Source organism: Gallus gallus, chromosome 1 (genome assembly GCF_016699485.2).
Source record: "Gallus gallus isolate bGalGal1 chromosome 1, bGalGal1.mat.broiler.GRCg7b, whole genome shotgun sequence".
Taxonomy (NCBI): domain Eukaryota; kingdom Metazoa; phylum Chordata; class Aves; order Galliformes; family Phasianidae; genus Gallus; species Gallus gallus.
The window spans coordinates 52,016,366-52,038,175 of record NC_052532.1 but is presented as its reverse complement, the minus strand read 5'-3'; the positions used below and the strand labels follow the sequence as shown (position 1 = coordinate 52,038,175).

Sequence of the window (21,810 nt, the reverse complement as noted above, 5' to 3'; positions counted from 1 at the left end):
CAATGCAGATCCCCTGCTCCAGCTCTGCCACCATCAGCCCTGACTCCCAGGCATCTAATTTTAGCAGCTGCTGCTGAACATCCTCTCGAGTTATTGTTAGAATGCGGCGAGCATCATCTGACGGGAACACACTGCAGCTCCTCAGTAAACACCGCGGAGGAATGCTGGAGGAGCACACGCACACCCGCAGCGCTGCCCGCAGCCCCTTCCTCTTGTGCCCGGTGTCTTGCATCTCCAAAACCAACCAACCAACCAAATCCTGTGCTGGCCTCAGCTATACTCGGCCCATCCCGCACCATCGTCTCACTCAACTCAACTGATGCTTCCGTAATTACTTGCAAATTGCCCACAGGGATTTATTATTTGTTATTTTTAGGCTCATTTCAGCGGAAAAGGCATCTGATTATTTGTGTGTGTGTATATATATATGTGTGTGTGCGTGCAAGACATCTTTCACTTGAGGATCTCTGAGCACTTCACAGAATACGAATGAACTCCTGCTTGGCTGCTGCTGGTGCAGGTTGGGAGGAGCAGAGCAGTGGTAAAAGCCACGTCTGAGCTCCTGGAGGAGCGTGGGGTTACGGGCAGGCAGGCTGAGATCGCACAAGGCTTCACCCTCTACAAGAGAATCACGGAATCATTAAGGTTGGAAAAGGACTGTGCTCTTACCTAGTTCAGCCATCCGCCTACTGCTGATACTACCCACCGTGGATCCATCTCCATCTTCCCCCCTTCTTGGCAGCGCCCTGCAGGAGATGCGCCACCGGAACCCACCCAGGCACCAACAGACCACACCAAGGAGCCAACCGACTGGTGTTTCTCTCTTTTATTTAAAAACAGTGCTTCATTACCATTTGCAAAGGGTTAGGAAGGGTTTCCCCCCTTGCTTAGAGTTTATAAAAGCCAGCAACATGATCAATAATTTATACACATGGATAGTAATACAAAAAAAAGGAATAAAAGCTAAAGATCTAACTACTCCGACCTTCACAATTCCAGCTACTTGATAATTATAGGAATAACCCAATGAATACTGTATGGTCTGAAAGCTACTATACAATATGATACTTAACGAGGGAGGGTGGGAAGTCAAGAGGCTGTCACAAAGCCCTGGGATGCAGCTGCTGCTTCTCCAGAGTCAGCGGGGAAATGGGACCCTGGGCAAGCGGCTCGGGCGTCCTAGGAAATGGGCCAGGGGAAGGGGCCGCGTCCATGGGGGCACGTCCCGCTCCCCGGCGGTACCTGGCAATGGGAGGTGCTGGGGGGGCCGTGGGGAGGGGCAAGTCTGTCGCTGCCTCGGGAGGTGCTGCGGCATCTCGGCCTCGCACGGGAACCCTCCGGGTCTCCAGCAGGTCAGGCTGGGAGGTCAGCGCCACGCTCTGCCAGTCGGCATCGCTCTGCAGCCCCGCTTTGAGGCTGCTGCGGGCCCCAAGTTTGAGCTCCAGCTATTTACAAGCAGGATTCTATCATAGGAAAAAAAAAAAAAAAAAAACAAATCCCAAACAAAACAAAACAAAAAGGAAAGAAAAACAAAAAAAGCCCCAAACCAAATCACATCCCCTGGGGTAAAAGAGGATTATTTCGTCACGTGGTAACGCAGCCAAATCCAAGCTGCCAAAACTACAACACGCACACAAAATACTGTGATCAAACAAACAAACAAACAAAATCATAGGAAAACAGGACCAAAACTGAGGCTGCTCCTGTGGGAGGCCTGAATGCTGCAAGGAACGCACACTCCTTGGGGAAGCAATGAGCCCCTCCACCAGCGGAGAACTGGGAGCCCGGTAAAAGATTTCTCATTGACCCACTCCAGGAAAAAAAAGGGTGAGGGAATATGAAGTGGCATTTTACCGACTGCCAGCCAAATGAGCGGTGGGGTGGACGGCTTCAGACACCAGCAGTCTCCCGGAGAATCAGGTAAAGATTGTGGCTCGCCAAGAGGCGCAGCCCGGTACCCAGGGGATGGTCACTGGCAGTGCTTCCCAATGTGGAGTCGGCAGCGGGGACAGGACCCGGACGCCCGCAGCCGCATGGGGCTGCCCTCGACGCACGCTGGGGAGGGATGGGGGCTGTCCTGCCGAGTTCTGCTAGAGGAACACGTACCGGGGAAAAGCCCTGAGCCTGCTTGAGTAGGGCCCCATTTCACACGCTGGCCGTCGGCCTCCTGCTCGCCTTGGGGACTGGAGTTGTTGTTGCAGAAGAGAGGTTTGACCGAGATTTGAGGGTAGAGAGGGCAACCAGTAAAGTGGGGCGGAGGGAAGGGGCTCGTCAGACATTAACATCACCAAAAATAGTGTTTTATGCAACAAAGAATCAAGTCTCACTGGTGCATACTACAAAATGTTTGACATTTTCCAAGAGCATGACAAAATAAAAACACAAAGAAGTTTTACATTGGATGCTCATCGCATTCACTAGGTTGGGTTGGTTTCATTTCCCCCCCACTCCTATATTAAAACAGTGCAAACAGGTAACACGCTTCAACCATCACCCTCTGCACCAAGGGCTGCAGCTCCCCACACGCCTCCCCTGCGGAGCCGGAGCCCACAGTGGTTTCCCTTTGATAAGTTTCCAAGTGCTCCCCAGCACGTTCTCTGCCCGTCTCCTGCTTTGGGGCTGAGCCGCGACGCAGGCAGGGAAGGGATGGGGATGTATGTGGGTAGGAACCAACTGGGGGGCTCTGCACTCCCCACTTCAGGAGCTCTCTACACCAGCGAGCAGCCCACGTCTCCTTCCAGGATGAGAAGGGTGGGCGATGAGATGGTGGCACCAACGGCACCGCAGCTAACACCTGAGCCTGGTACTCCGACAGCCCTCGTGCTGCACGCTTCCACAGATAAAATGGGTGAGAACAGGGAATAAACTATTACCTGCGCGTTAGGGATGGGGAAGCAAGCCTAGGGCAGTGACGTGAAGGTCACTGACAGAGCCCTGACTGAACCACAGGCCTCCTGAGCAAGTCCTTGCTGGGCCAGCCTGCTCTCCCTCAGGCTACTTCAAAACATGGCTTTGTCTCTCTGAACCCCTCACTGGATCCACCCGGACCTGGGTGAGCTCCCCGCAGGCCCAGCTCCCAGCACAGCTTTTCCTAGCAGCTGGGTAGTGGGGGGAGGGTTATGCTGCACGCCAGGCACCAATGAGACCTATTCCCAGTAGAGAGTGTGCTACGCCAGTAGAATTCAGCTGTATACCAGCACAACTACACCCTCAAGGAAAGACAGACCGGCATATTAAAGAAAAAAAAGGAGCTCTTCAGTTCAAAATTGTATCAGTATAACATGGTGCGCTGGCCAGATCCACTGTAAGATGGAACAGACAGCAGCACTCAGAGGAACTTCCCTTCCTCTGCACCAAGAGGAACCCCTGGGTGCCACGAGACAAGAGATGACAGCAGCAAGCTCTGTGCCAGCCCGTGCTGTCCCTGTGAAAGCCAAGCCCTGGACACTTGCCTGCAGAGCCACCTCGGGGACAATGTAAGCTGCTGTCTGCCAGACAAGCCAGGACCCAGTTAAACTCATTAAGAGCAACTCATTTTGCATAGGGAGATATAGGCTCTGTCCTCACTCCTCCAGAAGACAGTATAGCCAAGGCTTGGCTGCTCTGAACGCACCTCGTAATGATCCAAGCAAAACCACACCTGCTGTTTGCCAAAGGGGAGCACGGCGCTCCTGCTGCTCACTGCAACGTTTCAGACTTTGGGAGCCCAGTGGGGAGCGATGGGAGCAGGAGGAACCAAGATGCTCTGGAGCAGGTTCTACTTGGAGATCGTACAGCGGGGCACCGCAACGAAGCCCCTTGGCCTCTCGCCAGACGCGGGTGGGCTGAAGCTGCCGTGCATAGACACTCTGCTGGGAAGCAGAAATGGGGCCGGCCTCCTGCGCCCGAGAGGCAGAGTTGGGGGTGGGTGAGAAGGGCGAGAACCAACTGAGCCGAACTGCAGGGAACGGGCAGAGGGGTGTGAGCCCCATGGTGGGCACGGCTCCCCTCACACTGCTCCTACCACAGAGCCTCCTGCAGCTCAGCGACAGCCCCCAGGAGCCCCGATTCCCTCTCATTTCCTAGTTTTTGTGAAAGCCCCAACACCCTGTGCCCCCCTCCCCGTTTATTTCAATCTAACTAAAATATTTATATACAAACAAACAAACAAAAAAAAAATCGTCACAACAGCAACAAACCAAACTTTGGCTTGGAAAAAAAAAATTAAAAACCAACAACAAAACCAGGAAAAAAACAACAACGAAAAATAAAACAGCAAAAGGTGGCCAACAGGCTGGCAGTTTGGTGTCCCCTTTTTCTAGCTATTCCTCCAGAGAATCAATAGCTTTAGGGTCTCTAGCTTAACTAATGGTCTCCCCATCCTTCCCCTCTGCTGCACCCAGAGAGGCTGTGTTTCACTGGGGGAGAGCAAAGAATGCGTGGCTGTGCGTGGCTGGGCCAGGACACCTCCCCGGGAGCTCAGCATGGGGACATTGTTTAGTGTTAAATGCAGGAGGTTTCCTATTCTGGTATCAGCAGTGGATGGAGAAGCAGGGGTATGGCGGGAGTAGGAGAGGCTCCACCAACAAACCCATGCTCCAAGAAGCCCTTCTAAGAAGCAAGAGTTGAGGCAGCCCAGTGAAACCACGCTTCTCTAACACGGCTTAGGGATGGTGTAAGAGCACTTCCCTCCGAGCACCGGGGCTGCTGGGAACCTAGGGTGGAGGTCAGCCAAGAATGCCAACTTTGCAGCCCAGCCAAGTCGCTGCTGGGGAGAGAAGAGAGGCAGTGCTGGAGGGGGGGGGTCATGGAGCTGTACCCCGAGCAGGCTCTCCACTTCCAAATCTTGTCATATGTAGTGTCATTATGGACCCAGCAGCCCAGGTGCACAGTGTTCTATGGGAGGCTGGGCAGAACGGACTCGGGGCTCCAACGTGACTGAAAGGGCCTTAGATCTAGCTTGCGGTGGGAAGTTCCTATGAATTCAGAGCTTGTACAAGCTGCTCCTGCCTCCCCCCCAAACTCCTGATCGAAACGAAACCACTTCAGGATCACGTTTGAACACAAAGGACGCTCTTCCCCCAGACAAACCCACACGCGTGTGCCCCTCACCTCAGCAGCTTATACACTGACTCGCTTTTCCTCACTCACATTACTAGAAACAGATTGCTCGCCGCAGCGCCTAAGCAGCTCAGGATGAGCACAGAAGGAGAGACCTTGCTGGCTGGACGTCAGCACTGATGCACGTTTCTTCAGCCACAGCCTTCTTCATCATCGCGGCCGCACGCAGCCGGAACCGCTTGCCGTCCGCAGCAGAGGTACTGTGCGATGCTGCCCCGCGTCAGCCGCTCCTCGAGGAAGAGAGGGAGCAAAGGGACAGCAAGGGAGAAGGGTCTCGAAAAGGAGGATGGAAAACTAAGAGAGTTACAGCCACCAGCAATGGACAATGACCAGCTAGAGTAAGTCGCGTGTGCGGGAGGGAGGGATCCTCCTCCTCAAAAACTCCTCTCAAAGTCTCGTCCCCTATGCAGCGGTAACAGCCAAAGTCTTTGGGCAGGTTGAGGAAATCTTCTCTCGCCGAGTCTAAAGTCCTGACACTGCTGCAACTGTCCCAAACCCGTGCGCGTCGGGCGCCGATAAAAACAAGCAGGGAAGTCTCCGCATTTCCCCCTCCTCCATACGCAAAATCTCCTGCCAGCATTCAGGTCCCAGCCACAGCCAAAGGGCGCTTCCTTCCGCAGAGCAGGAACGCGGCAGGTGGAGACTCCTCTCCCTCACGTCCTCCTGCCTCCCGGGCACCGAGCGCCAGGCCCGGGGCAGTAACTGTGTCTGCGTGTTCCTGATTAATCGCACGGCAGCGGTTTCTAACAGCTTTCCTTATCGCTAATCGCCTTTTCCGTGATCGGTAGGATAAGCTACGCACCAACATACAGGCACGGAAATGCATCTTTTTTTTTTTTTTTCTTTTTTTTGTTGTTGTTTTACCACAGTTAAAATAGAAAAAAAAAATTAAATGAAAACAAAACAAACAAAAAAAATCCAAAAAAAAAAAAAAAGCAAAAAAAAAAAGCACAATCTTTGGAACAAAAGAATTAAAGGCAGAAATTTAAAGGAAAAAAAATACATATTCAAAGAACATAGTGAGGTATAAAAAAGTATTCTCTTTTGTTTTTGTTTTTCCTCCTCGTCTTGCTATAGAGTTCCTCTACTAGTAAATATTGCAATAGCCAGGCCTCATGAACTGGGGGGGCTGTCCCACTTGCAGGGGGCTCACGTCACTTCAGTAGGGGGCAAATCGGCTGTAGCCACCTCGGTATAAACTCGCCTGTAGAAATCAAACGAGAAAAGAAGAGGCTGTTAGGAGGGCAAACCGTGCCTGGAGGCACTCAGGACTAGCGGACACGTCCTGGCACTGACCTGCCACCAAGAGACAAAAGATCACCTCGCCTGCTAAAGCAAGCTGTAGCTCAGGCAAGTCCCAGGCACGGGGAGCTCAGTACAAGAAGGACTCACAAGTCCTACCCTCTAAGCCAGTTGTCTAGGCTGATGTTTCAGATAGCAGAGGCACACTTCTAGGATACTCTTCACCTCGCCTTAAGGTACAGGTCTGACAGATGCACGATGACCTGCTATCCTAGAAGAACCTCTGTTTCCTCCATTGACTCTAAAAGGAATCCACATGATGAGCTGAGGCTCAAACGGAGGTGCTACACTGCAGACATCTATATTTAGGTGCATTTTTCTCCGCACACATTTGCATTCCAGCCTTTGCAGCAACACAGATACTGCACTGGCTAGAAGCAGATGGGCAGGCATGTGTTCTCAGCAAGCTGTGCCACTCCCATGCGATGCCAGCATACCTCATTCCTGCCCTTGCATAACCGCTGCTGGCAGGCAGGACACCGCATGCTTCTGCTAGTGAAGAGGGAACCAAGTGGAGTAGCTCTGCTGCAAGATTTCATGACAACAACTTATTCCCTTAGTCTACCTCACACTGATTTCTCAATATGCAACAGATCCCTTAAAGCTAATGAGAAAGGCAAGGAAGAATGGCCTGCATCTCCAGCCATTGCCGATTCTTGATCTATCCACCTCCTTGATACAGATGTATCAATGCACCTACAACACTCCAGCTCCCGATGTTTCTGGCGATCCTCCCACCACCTGCTTCATACAAGATGTACAATACTGAGTGATAACTGGTCTCCTAAACCTGGCAGTCCTTTCCTAGCGCACACAGGCAGACATACGAATGCACAACTACGAGGGAGCTGGCACTGCAGCTAGGGACCTCCTCAGTGAAGAAATCTTTCTGGATGAAGTTCCAGTACCTGACAGGCAGTGAGCAGCTGTTCCCCATGCCGGGATTGAGAAACAGCACAAGAAAGAAAATTGCACTTACCACAGCGCCAACTCCGTAGCTAGCGGCAGGGGCAAGGGCATGGTAAGGATCTGCTGTGTACACCCTGCCATAACTGAAGAGAGGGAGAAAACATACAAAAAAAAAAGAGAGAGAGAGTCACTTTGGAGGGGCAGAGAAACAGCTGTCTGACCACAGGCAATGGAAGAAGCAGCATGCCCTTCTACACACATGTATGCATACATGCACACACATGCACATGGGCTGCCCCTCTTGGAAGAGAGCCTACGGGCATGCTGCCATGCACGGTATGAGATGGGCAAGAGACAGGCCTGCGAGGAGGGACATGGTGGCACCAGGAGCCCAACCTGTAGGAAAGAGGTCAGCACCTCGGACCTGGCAACAACTGCAGCCCTCACCTCGAGTGACGGGGCATGGGAGGAGGGTGAGCTCCCGGTGCCAGCTCTACTGGCACGGTACCAGCTGCTAAATGGAAAGTAGTGTGGGGTTCTCCAGAATGAGAAGGGAACATGAACTTTAAAACACAGCCTCACCACACAGGAGATGAAAAATCTTAAGGCGAGCGCTCTGATGACCATCATCCTTTGCATTTATACAGAGCTGCATGTTAAAGCACCCTATGCCATATGAGCTGAGCAAGTTTTAAGTTCTGGATGGGGAGAGAAATGCACCCAGCGATGGAGCAACCTTCTCAGAGTCAGAGAGTAAGGAGCCAGCAATGCAAACCTCTCGACCTTGAACCACGACCACACCTCCTCCTTTGCACAAGGAGTCCCTAGGCTAAGGAAAGGGCCAGGGTTTGCGCCGGCTCACACACACCAGAAGGCAACGCTGCCTGGGAGCAGAGACAAGTCGTGCACTCATCCTTCACGTTGGGATGTGCATGCATGCGTGCGAGTGCAAGTAAGACAAAGAAATGGGGGAAGAAGTAGAGAAGAACTGTAATGGATCACTGCTCCTCAGATCTCTGAGCACAGCAAGCCAGCCCCGTGGATGCCTGCCCCTTACATACCCATCGCTGTAAGCTGCTGCAGCGGCTGCAGCGGCCGTGGCTGCTGTTGCAGTAGCAGGCTGTGCATATCTGTAGGCTGCGTATCCACCCTGCAGGAGAGAAGAGAACTGACTTTACAGATACCTGTCCACCCACGTAGAGAAAAAAAAAAAGAAAAAGAAAAAGGAATCACACATCACAAGGAGAGGAAGTGTTTCAAACTGCATCAGCTCCCATGTCATGTATATTACGAGCATCGCCCATTAGCTCGTGCGTTTCACTTAGCTCAGAAGGACTACCAAGACTCTTCCATTACCCCGTTTAGCAGAAGGAATAAATTAAAGCAAGCTTGAGCACGGTGATATCCCTGTAGGAAACTAAATTTGGCATGTGGAAACAGAAATCCAGAAGAGAGCTGAAATACTGCATGCAATGTAATTTCTATGTCCTCTTCCTCCTACGCTGGGGAAATCAGAGGCGGGCACTTTCTGTGAAGCATGTATTTTAGAAAGGGCATAATTCAGACTAACTCCCGCTCTTTTCCCCCTTGCTTTCGTCTTTTTTAAGCCTGGGAGACCCAAAAGGCTAGAATTTCTTTTGGTTCCGATGCATAAAAGCATCAATAGCCAGGAAAGCCAAAAAGCAATCAGGAAACGATGGTCAAGGAGATAAACTTCTGGTGGTCTCAGGGGTGCCAACAAGCAAACCAGCACAGATACCCCTCCCTTAAAGTAAGAAGGAAACAGGTTGGCAGGAATTATGTCTGAACAGCCTGTACTGCTGCTAGTTTTCTACCTATGCTACACATCTGTATTAAAGATCTTCAAAATGTTTACACTCAGAAGAGTCAGTTCCTGAAAATATAGCTCCAGCTGAGTAGGTGAAACACAAATCCTGACCCAGAGGAAGACTTGGGAGCATCCTGCTGGGATTCACACCAGAATTTCTGGAGGCAGAGGAAGCCCAGGCTCAGACCCGTGGCTTTGTGCACCTCACAGGAATGAGGGACGGACCCTAGCCACTTCTCAGACAAGGGGACGAGGGCTGCACGTAGCAGTGAGGACCAAGCTCTGAAGCCAAGGTCAGATCTTTCTTGACTGTACGCATCTGAACGTGTTTTTGTTAACTTGGGGGAGAGGGAGGAGGTGCAATGGTAAATGAACCATGGGTTTGATTTGCCAGAAACACAACGAGCCGTAAATAACATCGGAAAACTCTAGATTGCTTTGGGCTTTTTCCTTTTTCTTTCTAACTGACATTTCAGAGTTTGAAGGACCAGAAGGCAGACTTATGCTCTTCACCTCCAGCATCGGCTCAAAATATCGCTACCACTTTTTCCCTACAAATCTTATGGTTGTATGCAACTAAGAGCACAAGACATGCTCTAGTATAGGACTTGGTTTAGTGGGAATGGTGGTGACACATTGATGGTTAGACTTGATCTTGGAGGTCTTCTCCACCTGTAATGATTTTATATCTACACAGACAGTGAAAGGACAAGAGCGAATGGTTTTAAACTAAAAGAGGGGACATTTACATTAGATGTCAGGGGGTAGGTTTTTTTCTTTGATCTTTTAACTGAGTGGTGAGGTGCTGGAACAGACTGCCCAGAGCAGTTGTGGATGCCTCATCCCCGGAGGCATTCAAGGCCAGGTTAGACGGAGCCCTGGGCAACCTGGTCTAGTACTTGATTTAGCAGTTGATAACCCCATCTGTGGCAGGGGGGTTGGGACTTAATGTCCCTTCCATCCCAAGTCATTCCACGATTTCTAAGATTCTATGATTTGTCTTTGTTCAGCAGCGCTCAGTTTTAGGCCAGACAGCTTTTAAAACAGAGGTCATGACTTTAACCTCATTTTGGTTGCTCCTGTGGAAGGGCTATCCAAAACATGCCTGGGGTGGTTTCCTACTCAGGAGAAGAGGGACTTCCTAGACCCTCAATCTTCTAGTTAACAGAAGAGAGAGTAACATAAATCTTCAGCAGTGAAGTCAATCACCAGGTTGCTCTTACCAAGTTGTTTCAATCTGTGCATTTCAGATCAATGGTCTGGGGAGGTCTGGCTTATTTCTGGCATGCTAGCATTACACAACTATTACCATCAGCTCTACAACATGAGAGAGATGAGACGAACAAAGGGCAATGCAAATGAAACCTTGACCAACCTCATCAAATTAGGACCTCCTGGTATTTCCTTAAGCTCCCAACCTCAGCAAACTCTTGGTGCAGTCTGTCACTTGGGCATGGCATAGAAGCAAAATTTTCCTAGCACTGTCCCTTTCTCCCTCTCACCCATCAGCCACATGTCGTATCAGAAGCCATTTTGAATGTGACCAGCACAAACTCTACACATGAGAGCAAGATGCAGTTTGAAACCCAGAAAGGGTTATCAAGTAATTCTCTTTTAACTCATATCTCTCGTAAAGGGAAACGAAACCAAACCAAACCAAAACAAGAAAAAAGAAAAGAAGGGTTGGAATCAGGTGTGGGAAGGGGAGGAGGGATGGCGTAACATTTATTAATCAAAATTAAAAACTAAGCATGCTGACATCTGGAGCTAGAACAACCAGCAAAGTCACCACGTTCAGACTCATATTGGCTAGTTCTATCCATCCCAGCATTCTCTTGGGACAGCAGTTCGCCCTAGGCTCTACCACAAGCTCAGTGAAGTACACAGCCTCAAGTACTAGAGCGTGCAGCCACAACAACCTGCTATTACGGAAACAGTCAGTCACCACTGGAGTTAACATTCCAACCTCAACAACTCCCGCAGCCTCCCACCCACCCCCCCCCGAAATGGCTCCCACCCATGCCCTGTCCCACACCACAATGTTAATAATTATAACAAGCAATAACCCATCTGTTATATCAGAGAAGGGAACAGAGACTCCACTGAGAGATTTAGAGCGGGATGTTAACATTTCTTCAGTCAACTGCACAACAAACAAACAAAAAAAAAACAAAAACACAGGAGAAATAATTCATTGGAGAAATGAAGTTAAGGAATAGCTGACGTGTATTGCTTTTTAACCATGCACTGATGCAAAATTGAAGCTACTGTTAATTTCAGAAAAAACAAATAAAGTCACAGGATACGGGTACACACGCACAGGCAGACCTGCCTGGCTCAAAGCAGTCTGCAGGTTCTACTTGTGTGTACTTCAAATAAAACCAAAAATAGGGATTATAATGGCCATGGTACGGTCCTGTCGTAGGAGCAATGAGTGCAGACAGCTGGGGGATTTCTGACAAGGGGATGTATTTAGCATGACCAGCAGGTCCAAATACACCAAAACAGGCTGAAGAGGAGAAAGCTGCAGCTCTTACTCCTTTTGATTTCATCAACGCTTTTGCCAAGCTCTGGGAGCAGTACAGAGCAAAGGAGATGCCGTGCAGGTTGCCTGACCCAGCTGAGGCTCCCGTTCTCCATAACCCAGGACCCACGTGTAGTTCCCTCAAAGCATCTGAAGCCCTACTCAGCTTGTCCAATGCACTGGTTTTCTTCTGCCCTTCCTGTTCACAGACAACTTTAACTAGTGTGCAAAGCTCGCCTGTAACCTCAGCTACAAGGTCCTACCACCCCCAGTATTTCCTGATGCCACTCACTTCAGGTACTACAGTAAGTAAAAACTGTATTGAAGTAGAGCATCCTCAACAAACGTGAGCAGTCATGTTTACCAATGACAAATAATGATTTCAAAAAGGCCTTTGCTAGCTGCACCACACTCCTCCAGACTGCAACAGAAGATAATGTTGAGTGGCATGATCCCTGAAACCCAGGGCAGCCATGCAAATTTCCACCTATTTAGGTGAAGTGGTTTACCCATCTAGGTTCAGTCTTTAAAATCATTAGCCTTGTCTCAAAGGAGATGAGCGTGTCTGAGCTTCTTGTGAAGGTGCTAGGTCTGAGATGTTTCTATCTATGGGACAGTCTAAGGGCAGCCTCAGCTTATGCATTTTTACTGGGTAACAATTAAAAAGACTGTCTAAATCAAGACTGCTTCTTTCTGGTATAGTCTTTTGGATTGTCTGGAGAGCATGTGAGATAAACTAACACAGTTTTTAATGCTGCTTATTTTAGCTCAACTTCTTTTTCTCTTATTATATTGCCAGTGTTGCTGGGGGCTATGCTGAACCCCCTTTCTCATGAGAATGTGTAGAGAGCCTCAGCCTATAGATCTCAATTGGCAAACAACTGGATTTGTCCAGGTGTTCACAAAAGCCCATATTTCAAATGACTCTTCTGTCACGCTTTTATCCTTGGCTCATCAAGAAAGCAAAAAAAAACACCAAACTTTTTTTTATCTCTTCTTTAACATCAGATGACAGCTTTTCAATATTGTGTTATTTCGGGGAATGAGACAAACTTGGCAAAACAACATAGATAGGAAACTGCAATCCCAGCTAGAGCAGCATTCCAATTACTGAACATGTTAATGTAGATAAATGAGCATGTTAAAGCTATATAGTTCAGCTCAAAAGAAGTCCCATCTTCTCTTCCGCTCTTTGGGCACATATTAGGTATTCAATGCAATGGGAACATCACTGCAAGGGGAATATGAGGAAATCCAAACCTGTGGCTTACTATGTCAGCATATTCTATGGTTATAAGCTTCCCTTTTCTTCATCCCTTGCTGCCTTAGGCACACAGAGCGTGGCTGGGCACTCTTTATGCCACTAAGAAACGTTCAACTCACGTACCAGTTAGACACATTTGACCACCTGCCAGGTTCAGACTGAGAGCCCAGTTTAGGGATCTTAAATTTGCTGAAGCTTGATCGCACCCCAAAACTGCCCTAGAGCAGAAGTCAGAAGCAGAATGGGCTAGAACTGTTTCCAGTGTTTCTGTATTAGAAAGGTGGCATACGTGCACCAGGAATGAGCATGAATGAATTAAAAGAGGTGACAGGACAAGTGTCCATTGCAGCCAGCAGGTGCTTCTACATGGTAATGGGACAAGCATGACCTTGTTAACTCTTCCACTGAATTTACATAAATACATTTTTGGAATGAAATGCCACTCGGTGTGAAATCTGGACACATGCCACCCTGCTACAGCGGGGGCTTGGCTCACACGGGAGTCTGCGCTGCCCTAAAAAAGCCTCTGTTCCCATCTCTAATGTGGTGCTGGAATGGTTAGTATAATTCAGTTTTTTCCACTGCAATCCACAATCTGATTGGTTGGCAGGTCACACTGGCACTCCTACCTGAGGTATTTTAGCGCTAATGATTGGTTCCTGTAAGACTATTCTATAACAGAACACAGGAAGAGCAGTTCAAAAAAACACAGCTGTGGAAAGAAACAATCATACAAACAGCCCACAGCGGGGCTCACCAGCCTTTTCTTTCCAGTGGATGCAAGCACGCTTTTCACAGGCAGGAGTGGTCTTCGCAACGTGGGGTGGTTTGTGTTTGTTTCATTTTGTTTTGTTTTTTTCCTCTTCCCCTCCACCCCAGATTAACCCCATTGAAAAATAACCTTTCTTAGGATCTGAAATGAAGCCCTCTGCATCCTGGGGCTGGTTGGTTTATGAATTCAGGTATCTTGCCAGAGTGGGACGCATCCAACAAGAGGTGGAGTGCCCTCATCAGAGAAGACATGGCTAGCAGGCTGGTTGCCCCAGGAGAGAAAGAAGGAGTGAGGAAGAGGAGGAGGAGGAAAATGAGAAGTTGGTATACAGCACTTAAGTGGAAAAAGCAGCCTGAGTTTGGGACACTTCCCCTTTGTCTCATCTACCGCTAACCCCTCCTTCCTATCTAGCTCAGGGTCTCTGCCACCTTGCCTTGACTCAGAAGGGAGCCTCAGTTCGGTTTTCCCTCTAATCCAACCAGAAAGGACTAAGTCTAATCAAAGAACCCTCTGCCTTCCCTTCTATGATCTGCACAATCCTTCCATGGCAACCAGAAAGATGTAAGCACTGCAGGGAATACCACTGGTACATCAATGAGGCACAGGTATGCTGCATCCCTTCTGCATGTGCCAATTAGTAAATGCTTGGAACAGCAACTTTGTATTAGGACAGCTTTTTCTCCTGAGCTCTGTTATAGGGTGCTGGGCAGCAGTAACACAGGATAACAGACCATCATCTCCCCTGATGAGCGTCCCATTCTGCTGTCCTGCTTTCTCACAGTGAGACCTGAGCAACTGAAAACAAAGTCACCAGAAGTTCACCTCTCACTTCTATCCTGACCTGGAGGCTGTTACATGTTACATGATGCTACTGCACTGCAGCACCAAGTGATGGTGGGTATTCTTCACTGCTGAAGTCACTGTCCCTAAAATGTGCTCGATAAGAATCTCTCCCCCACCAGCAATGGAAGCTCTGAAGGAGCCTTCTGAAAAGAAATGGGGAGTAACCTTGGCCAGTTTTCCCTTTCAACATGACAACCTCTTACACATACTTGGAGGGAAGAGGCACTAAGCAGAAGGTACTGCTCTTACGTTTGCTTGCTGTAGCAAAGCCAGTGGTCTGTAAATCTGACATTTTAGGACTGAAGTGGGAAAACCCAGAACTCTTGTGTCAAAGAATACCATCTTATAAAGGAGCACGTGACTAGGCAGATCAATTTTTAGAGGGATGTGCACATACTACTGTATGTAAGCAGGAAGAAGCACACCCAAAATCTCTGTGCTTAGAGCGCATGTCTTCCGACTGCTGTAACTGTGCTGGGAAAAGTGCCTCCATAAGACTTGACCCTCCATATAAGCCACCAAAATCCAAAAGCTAATTTCATCCATTATCTCCAGTCTAGCCCCCAGGGTCCTCTTCATAAATGTCAGGAGTAGCATCTTCAAAGGAGCAGGGACATGAAATCCATGCTGACACCTATGCCACTACCAATACAAAGCTTCCCCAACTCCGAAGAACTGTTACCTACAAATGCCACACAAGAGAACTTTGCCAGAGCTAGACAGGCCACAAGTAGTGATGGTAGCAGTAGGCCTAAACATTTTGGCTTTGAAGGGCATACTCCTATGAGAACTGTTCTACAACAGCTCTCCACTAGAGAGGAAATGGCTTTTCTTGCTGGCACAATGGCCGCAACCCAGCTGCTTATAGAGGTACTTTAGAGATGTGCAATACTGGCTGGCTGGGTAGGACAAAGACAACGACAGGACAACGTCTCTTGCGGTACCAGAGCTAACAGCCAAACAGGAGTAGGCTGCTGGCTTTTCTAACCGAACATCTCCACATATTTGTACTTTACAATTCCCCAAAGAGATAAGAGAATCTAGTCTGTTTAGGTACCACTTTGACTAGCAAATTGAGGTGTCAGTTTTCACTCTAGCATCTCAGCCTCCATTTTTAATCAGTCCCAGTGTCTTTCCCAAAGGGATAAGCTCCACATCCCAGTGGCACACGAACATTTTTAAACATCCAGTTTGCTCCGTTTAGTGTGGGCTGCACAAATCAAACCTGAAAGGGTCCCAAGAGTGGAGAGAAAGGGGGAGGGTGGAGGGGGAAAAAGGAAAGGGAAGGTCTGAGGCTAAACCAGTCCTGTTATTTTTATATCCAAATTATGTAAATGAGAGAAGTGTTGAGAGAAATTTTAATTCGCTAATCATCTCTCAGGTTGATTAGTAGCAGTGTGCATGTGAGGGAGAGGACACCCAGTAAACTGACCCTGGCAATGATCAGGAAACCCAAAGGCTTAGGTCTTGCACCCAGGGGCAAGCGCAGTGACAGAGAAGCATGCTTGCATTCCTAAATATATAAATATATATCCACAAGGAAGAAGAAAATTAAAGTAAATGATATTTAAAAAAAGAACAACAAAACAAACCAAATCAAACAAACAAACCAAAAAAGAAAAAAAAAAAAAGGCTGGCTTGTCAGGGGTTAGGGATGAGGAGGCTCCGGTGTGTGTACTTACATAGAGGTCAGCACCGTAAAATCCGTCCTGGTAAACCACACTGCAGAAAATCCACACAAAAACAAAAAAACAAAAAACAAAAAACAAAAGAACAGAAAACACATTCCGGTTATTGAGGACGGCAGCATGCACATGCGTTTTACACAGGCAGGTGATGTATGAATCCATAACCTGGGCTTTTGGCAGGAGCAAATCAGCGAGAGAATGTGTGCGCACGCACGCTGGACAGCTCCAAGTCATCTTCCATGGCATGCAAAAGGGGAAAGGGGCGGGCAGAGGGGGAGACAGTATGCAAAGGAGAGAGGGAGGGGAACAACCATCTCGTACAATAAAAATAGACTCAAAAAGATCTGATGTCCTGAAGAAGAGAAACAAGGGTTTAGAAACCTCCGCTCTGGTTATTCTCCTGGAATTGTTTAAGTTACCCCCTACACACATGAAAACATTGGCTTCGTGAAGTGGGCTTGGAAATCGAGAGGCCCCTCAGAAGGCATCCCACAGGGGCTGGAATCACCTATGTCAGAAGCACGTTTCAGAGAGTTGTGTATGATTACGTATTTCGAGCTTCACAGGGCTGCTTGGCTTTGTTTCTGACATCCATACATCACCTGCTTTTACCCTGCACATTAGACATGCGATAAGATTTGGCTGATCACACAAGCATGCAAAGTATTATTATTCAGCATCTTAAAGAACCAATGCAACACCTCAGGAAAACAAGTCAATCAATTCTGATCAAAGTAAACACAGAGAAATGTAATTAAAAAGAAAAAACCAAAAATACCCACAATGCATTGCTTTCACAAGCAGAGATAATGAGCTAAAAAGGTTAGGTGACTGGTCCAAGGTCCGAGAATTGAAAGGTGCAGTGGGAGTCCCTGGTAGTAATGACATGTTCCACAGCAGAGAGGAGCAACTGGAAGGGTTTCCATGGGATGATACTTTTTCTGTTTTAAGCCATCGTTTTCTTTCTCTCAGAACTTCAAGCAGGAAAAATCGTTAAACTGGAGCCTGGGGTTCCCAAAGAACCACTCTTGCCTGAGCATTCGCTAGCGTAGGAGTACGCAGCTTGCTTTGGGGACAGGGGTTGGGGAAGGATGAGGAAGGAAGAGAGGGTACGTCCCCCACCCGTGTGCGTTCAGCCTGTCTTTCATATTGAGGAACCTCCTTTTGCTTTGTCCTCTGAATAGCTCTGCACAACCTCACCCAAGGCTTTAAAAAAGCATTAGAGCCCCACCATGTGATATTCACGGACCTAATGCATATGACTTACCAGTAGCATTAAGGAAGGAGGCATGGAACGCCAGCTTTTCTATTAATTATTATTTTTTTTACTCATCGGATGGAATGTGAAATGCTGCCAAGAGCCTGCCACCCTCAGACACCCACCTACTGTAAGGCACGCACACACAAAAAAGCCCAGCACATCTTGCCAAAATTCTGCATGCTATTACTAAAAATAAAAATAAATAAATAAATAAATCTGTTGCAGTGTTAGCTACTGCTTGAATAATTTAGTCTTGTTGTCTTCCCCAGGAAAAATACACTGCATTCCCAGTGGACAGAGTTACTACGGTCTCCAAGAGGGCTGGGAGCAGATACAAAGATAGAGACCCTTGTTAGAGGAAGAGGGGAGCCACTTCAGCAGAGAGAAGCAGGCCATAAGATCACGTTTGTTGAAGCTAATTTTTTTTTTACAATCACATAACAAAGAATTGGGCTCCTGGGGCAGTGACTTACATTGCTGGGTTCTCTATCTAGGATCAGGAGTGTTTTAGCAGTGATACTCCACCTGCTCCTGCAGGAAAGGCAAACGCATGACAGAGGAAGTGACTGTTGGTTTATGAACACATTAGCAGTTTCAACAGTTATTCCAAGCACAACCAGTTGGATTAATAAAAGCATTACCACATTGGATCAGGGCACTGTTCATGTAACTTAGTATCCTGTCAGCAAGAGATGCTAGCACCAGCTCTCCAGAGAAAACTGCAAAAAACACTATAACATGTAAGAGCAAGGCTTCCCAAGCCCAAGTGACAGAGCACATGTGCATCCTGTCTCTCCTTCAGTGAGGACCTGACACCAATTGCTAGGGCTGAAATTTAGCAGGGTTTATTTATGTACTAAAATAGCCATATTTCTGATTCTCAATGCTAGCGAAAACTTCACTTGAGAACCACAGAGGCCATTCTGGTTATGTAGACTGACCAGAAGCATAAAACAGCCCCATCACATCTCAGTGGCATCCGTGAAAAGCCCACTAGCTGAGCTAAAACACATCCACAAGAGCAAGACATATGCAGATCTTGCAAAGCAGCCATTCTATCACTGAGTTTTACCAACAGTTGACTATGTTGTAAAAGGAACCCAAACCAACCAAAACAAAACAAAAATCCCAGAAAGATCCCCAGTGCCTTATGTCTAGTCTGACTTTTATCTACTTTTGGCTTTGAGTTGGAGAATCTTCTATATATTTACACTCCTAAACTAAATTACACTTTACCATGACAAGCCTGCTCTTTGTATCTGTACTTAATGACCATGAACAAGCCAATGCCTAAACCTGCAGTTTGAGAAATAAAATTGATCACACTTGTTTCATTTTGAGAATTTTAGAGTAGGCAAGGTTGTTTTTTTTTTTTTCAGGCTTTGATTTAATTCTTACAGCTTTTGGTCTGAAGTGCAATTTGTCAGCTTTCGTTTAGAAAGCATGGCCACTACAAATCAGGGCAATACTCCAGCACTAGCTCCAGTCACGCTACAGGCCAGAGGTTACTGTGTCTTCACACTTGCACCGAATGCTGCCTCAGTTATACCTTGAGGGTTGCATTGGTGTTCTGAGGTCAGGCTCAGGTTATTATCCACCAGCTTCTTCACTGCTCTGAGCCACAGCTTTCTATCATCTGAATAATCCTTCCTGAGTAAACATTCATGTCCACACATATGTTGAAGGACCTTTTACATATGCATTAGTAGATCTGAGCTTCAGATCTAGCTTTAGATCTTGATATCTATTCATTTAAGGATGATATGATTTCTTACACCTTCCTCTGGAGAATCAAGCACTGTAGATATAGTCAACAATTACGAAAATTACAATAACCTGAACAGTGCTCAGGTCTGATCCAGTATAGCAATTCCAACAAGCCTGTATTATTCTACAATTATATATATATTTTTTATAATGCTGCTGATCTCACAAATTCAGTGATACCATTAAGTTTTAAAGCAACTTAAACACCACTGAGTTCCCTCTACCATGTTTGAGGAAACCCACAGCTCACTTTACTGTTTTCTTCCACAAGACTCACTATGTTTCCATCATTCATGTGCTGCTGACTGACCTTCTGGCATCTGCCCTGACTCAGTGGGGGTCAGCAGCGCCCACACGTGTGGCTGTCCTATAGGCTACTGCAACATGGATCTGAACAGCACAATGTACATTATTCCATTAGGAATCAAATTCCCCTACAAAACATTATGTAGCGATTCAGCTTATGGCAACGATAAACTCCAGAACTGGTTAATTACATCCCAGTGCTTGGGAAGAGGGGAAGCTCTGAGCCACTTCTGAAGGCAACTCATGTACTGCTATCCTGAAAATGTTTACTGGATAGAACGCTGCCCATGAAGACATGAAATTGGTCAGCAGGGTCAAACAAACCCAACGTAATGTAAATAAATGCAGTCACAAGACAGTATTTGGAAAGGATAATCACTGGAGCCTGGCCCATATTCCAAATTAAATACATACTTTACAGGGGACTCAGGCTGGATTTATATGGAAGACAGAGCTTGAGTCTCTCCTGGTGACAGCCTCTCGCCAGGAATGCTCCAGCCGTTACTCCCAGGGATGAAGCACACAACCTCTGCAGTGCAGGTACTTCACTATCTCCAACTTTGCTTCTCTCACTGTGGAGCACTTCCTAATTCAGCAGGGCTGGTTCATTTTCAGAGCAAGAGACTGACAAGCTGCAGGTCAGAGGCTTAAGTTACAGGATGTCACATATGAACTACAGGAGGTGGCAAAAAGATAGATCTAAAAGCTCAAAAAACCTCTCCATTCAAAAGCCTATGCGTTCTGAGGAGGTTTCAATTAAAGTGTTTGGGTAAATTCAATACAAACGTTGCCAGATTTGTCTGAGAGCGAAGCTAGATCACTGCACCACCACTGCAGCACACTTCCTTCAACTCTACTTTAAATATCAGACAGGACGCCAATAAGGAAGGGCCACAGAAGCTCTCCCCACTTCATTTGCTACAGAACGTATTACAAGCTTATCTGCATCAGGCCAGCTCCTTACGCTGATGTGTGTAGCTTCCTCCTCCCTTCTAATAAAAAGATTTACAGCTTAATTTCTGCCCTTTTGAAGCTAGTATGAGGGAGGGGGGGGGAAAACAACAAAAAAACAGGATCAGCCCATTCTCTGTGTTGAAGGATTTGCTCCTATCCCTTTCTGAGAGACCTATCTGAAAATATGGCCAATAAAATTCTAGAGAGACAATACGAACAAAGCATCCTCAAAATGAGAAACAATAAAAGGACAGCTCGGAAGGGATTTGTGACCTCTGTCATTCTACCACACTTAACCAAACAAACAAAAAAAAACCAAACGAAACACACGTACCAATCCGGTTCCTTCTACTTTTGAACAGGAGAATATTGTTTTGTAACAGAATCTCTTCCACTGCATTACTAACGTAAAGTCAAAGGACAGAGACGCGTGCTGAGGCTGCAAATTCAGCACTGCTTCATACAACAGTCAGAAGAACGCTGCACTTTCGTTCTCACTGTATCCCAAACACTCCCAACTTCAAATTAATGGACTTGATTAATCTTTGTTTTAAACCTTTTTAAACCGTCTCCAACAAAGAAAGCAAATCCATTGTGGGTAGCTGGCTCTTCTGTGTCCTACTGCCAGATGGTGAGGCATGAAGGTAAGAGATAATATTCCTCATTCCTGGGCAAGAAAACCACAAAAGGAGTGCAGAGAGTTGAAACTTTTGGGGACATCTTAGACCCCTCTTTGTGTCCTTCTCAGTAGTGCTGCAATGTATTGGGTCAATGGATGACAAATACCAGAAGGTGAATTGAGAAATTCTGAGAAGGAGTACATCAGCACCTTAGGCTGTTGCAAGTACTGAAAATTCTCTCAGGCAAGAACTTAGTATGGCAAAATTTAGGACTGCCCCCATTGGATGCCACCATATGCGGAATGCTCTGGCGCTAAGCAAATACCCTGACTCTCACCATCCAGACAATTTTAGTTATGTTTTTGTTAGCCAATCGATTATTTGACACGGTTGTGCAGAGCACTCCGCTCTTGTGACCAGTGCTTACCCTGGGTAGGCAGGGATGGCTGTAGGAGGTACTGCCCGGACTGCCCCATAAACCGTCCTTCCTCGGCCCCTCAGGTGGGCTCCCCGAAATGCGGCTGCTGTAGTGGCTGCAGTTGGATAGGGGAAGCCTGGAACTGTAAAGACAGACAAGGGAGAAGGTGAAAAGGATCCCAGCTCCTGCCCAGGGAACAACCGCCTGCTTCAAACAAAGTGACACAAGAGCTCCGCAGCGGTGGGATGTTTTGC

At 47.4% G+C, this 21,810-nt stretch overlaps 1 protein-coding gene and 1 long non-coding RNA gene across 35 annotated transcripts in view; one reads left to right on the top strand and one right to left on the bottom strand.

Annotated features, from left to right (window-relative positions):
• Positions 1-811: 811 nt before the first annotated feature.
• Positions 812-21,810, bottom strand: part of RBFOX2 (RNA binding fox-1 homolog 2) — a 163,512-nt gene continuing 142,513 nt past the window's right edge. For 20 of the 34 annotated variants that reach the window (XM_040656373.2, XM_046908796.1, XM_046908787.1 and 17 more), the window contains 6 exons: positions 21,566-21,698; positions 16,225-16,264; positions 11,206-11,282; positions 8,373-8,461; positions 7,382-7,454; positions 812-6,304 (listed from right to left, as the gene is read on the bottom strand). In XM_040656373.2, the coding sequence (XP_040512307.1) occupies positions 6,250-6,304; positions 7,382-7,454; positions 8,373-8,461; positions 11,206-11,282; positions 16,225-16,264; positions 21,566-21,698 (467 nt within the window). In that variant the 3' untranslated portion in view covers positions 812-6,249. Of the gene's footprint in view, positions 6,305-7,381; positions 7,455-8,372; positions 8,462-11,205; positions 11,283-13,556; positions 13,600-16,224; positions 16,265-21,565; positions 21,699-21,810 lie in introns of all 34 variants that reach the window. The other 14 variants (XM_015288005.4, XM_046908770.1, XM_040656495.2 and 11 more) reach the window with 3 other exon arrangements.
• LOC107053630 lies at positions 13,567-18,834 on the top strand. The gene is made up of 2 exons (XR_001467041.2): positions 13,567-14,593; positions 17,761-18,834. It is a non-coding gene; the product is annotated as an uncharacterized LOC107053630 (long non-coding RNA).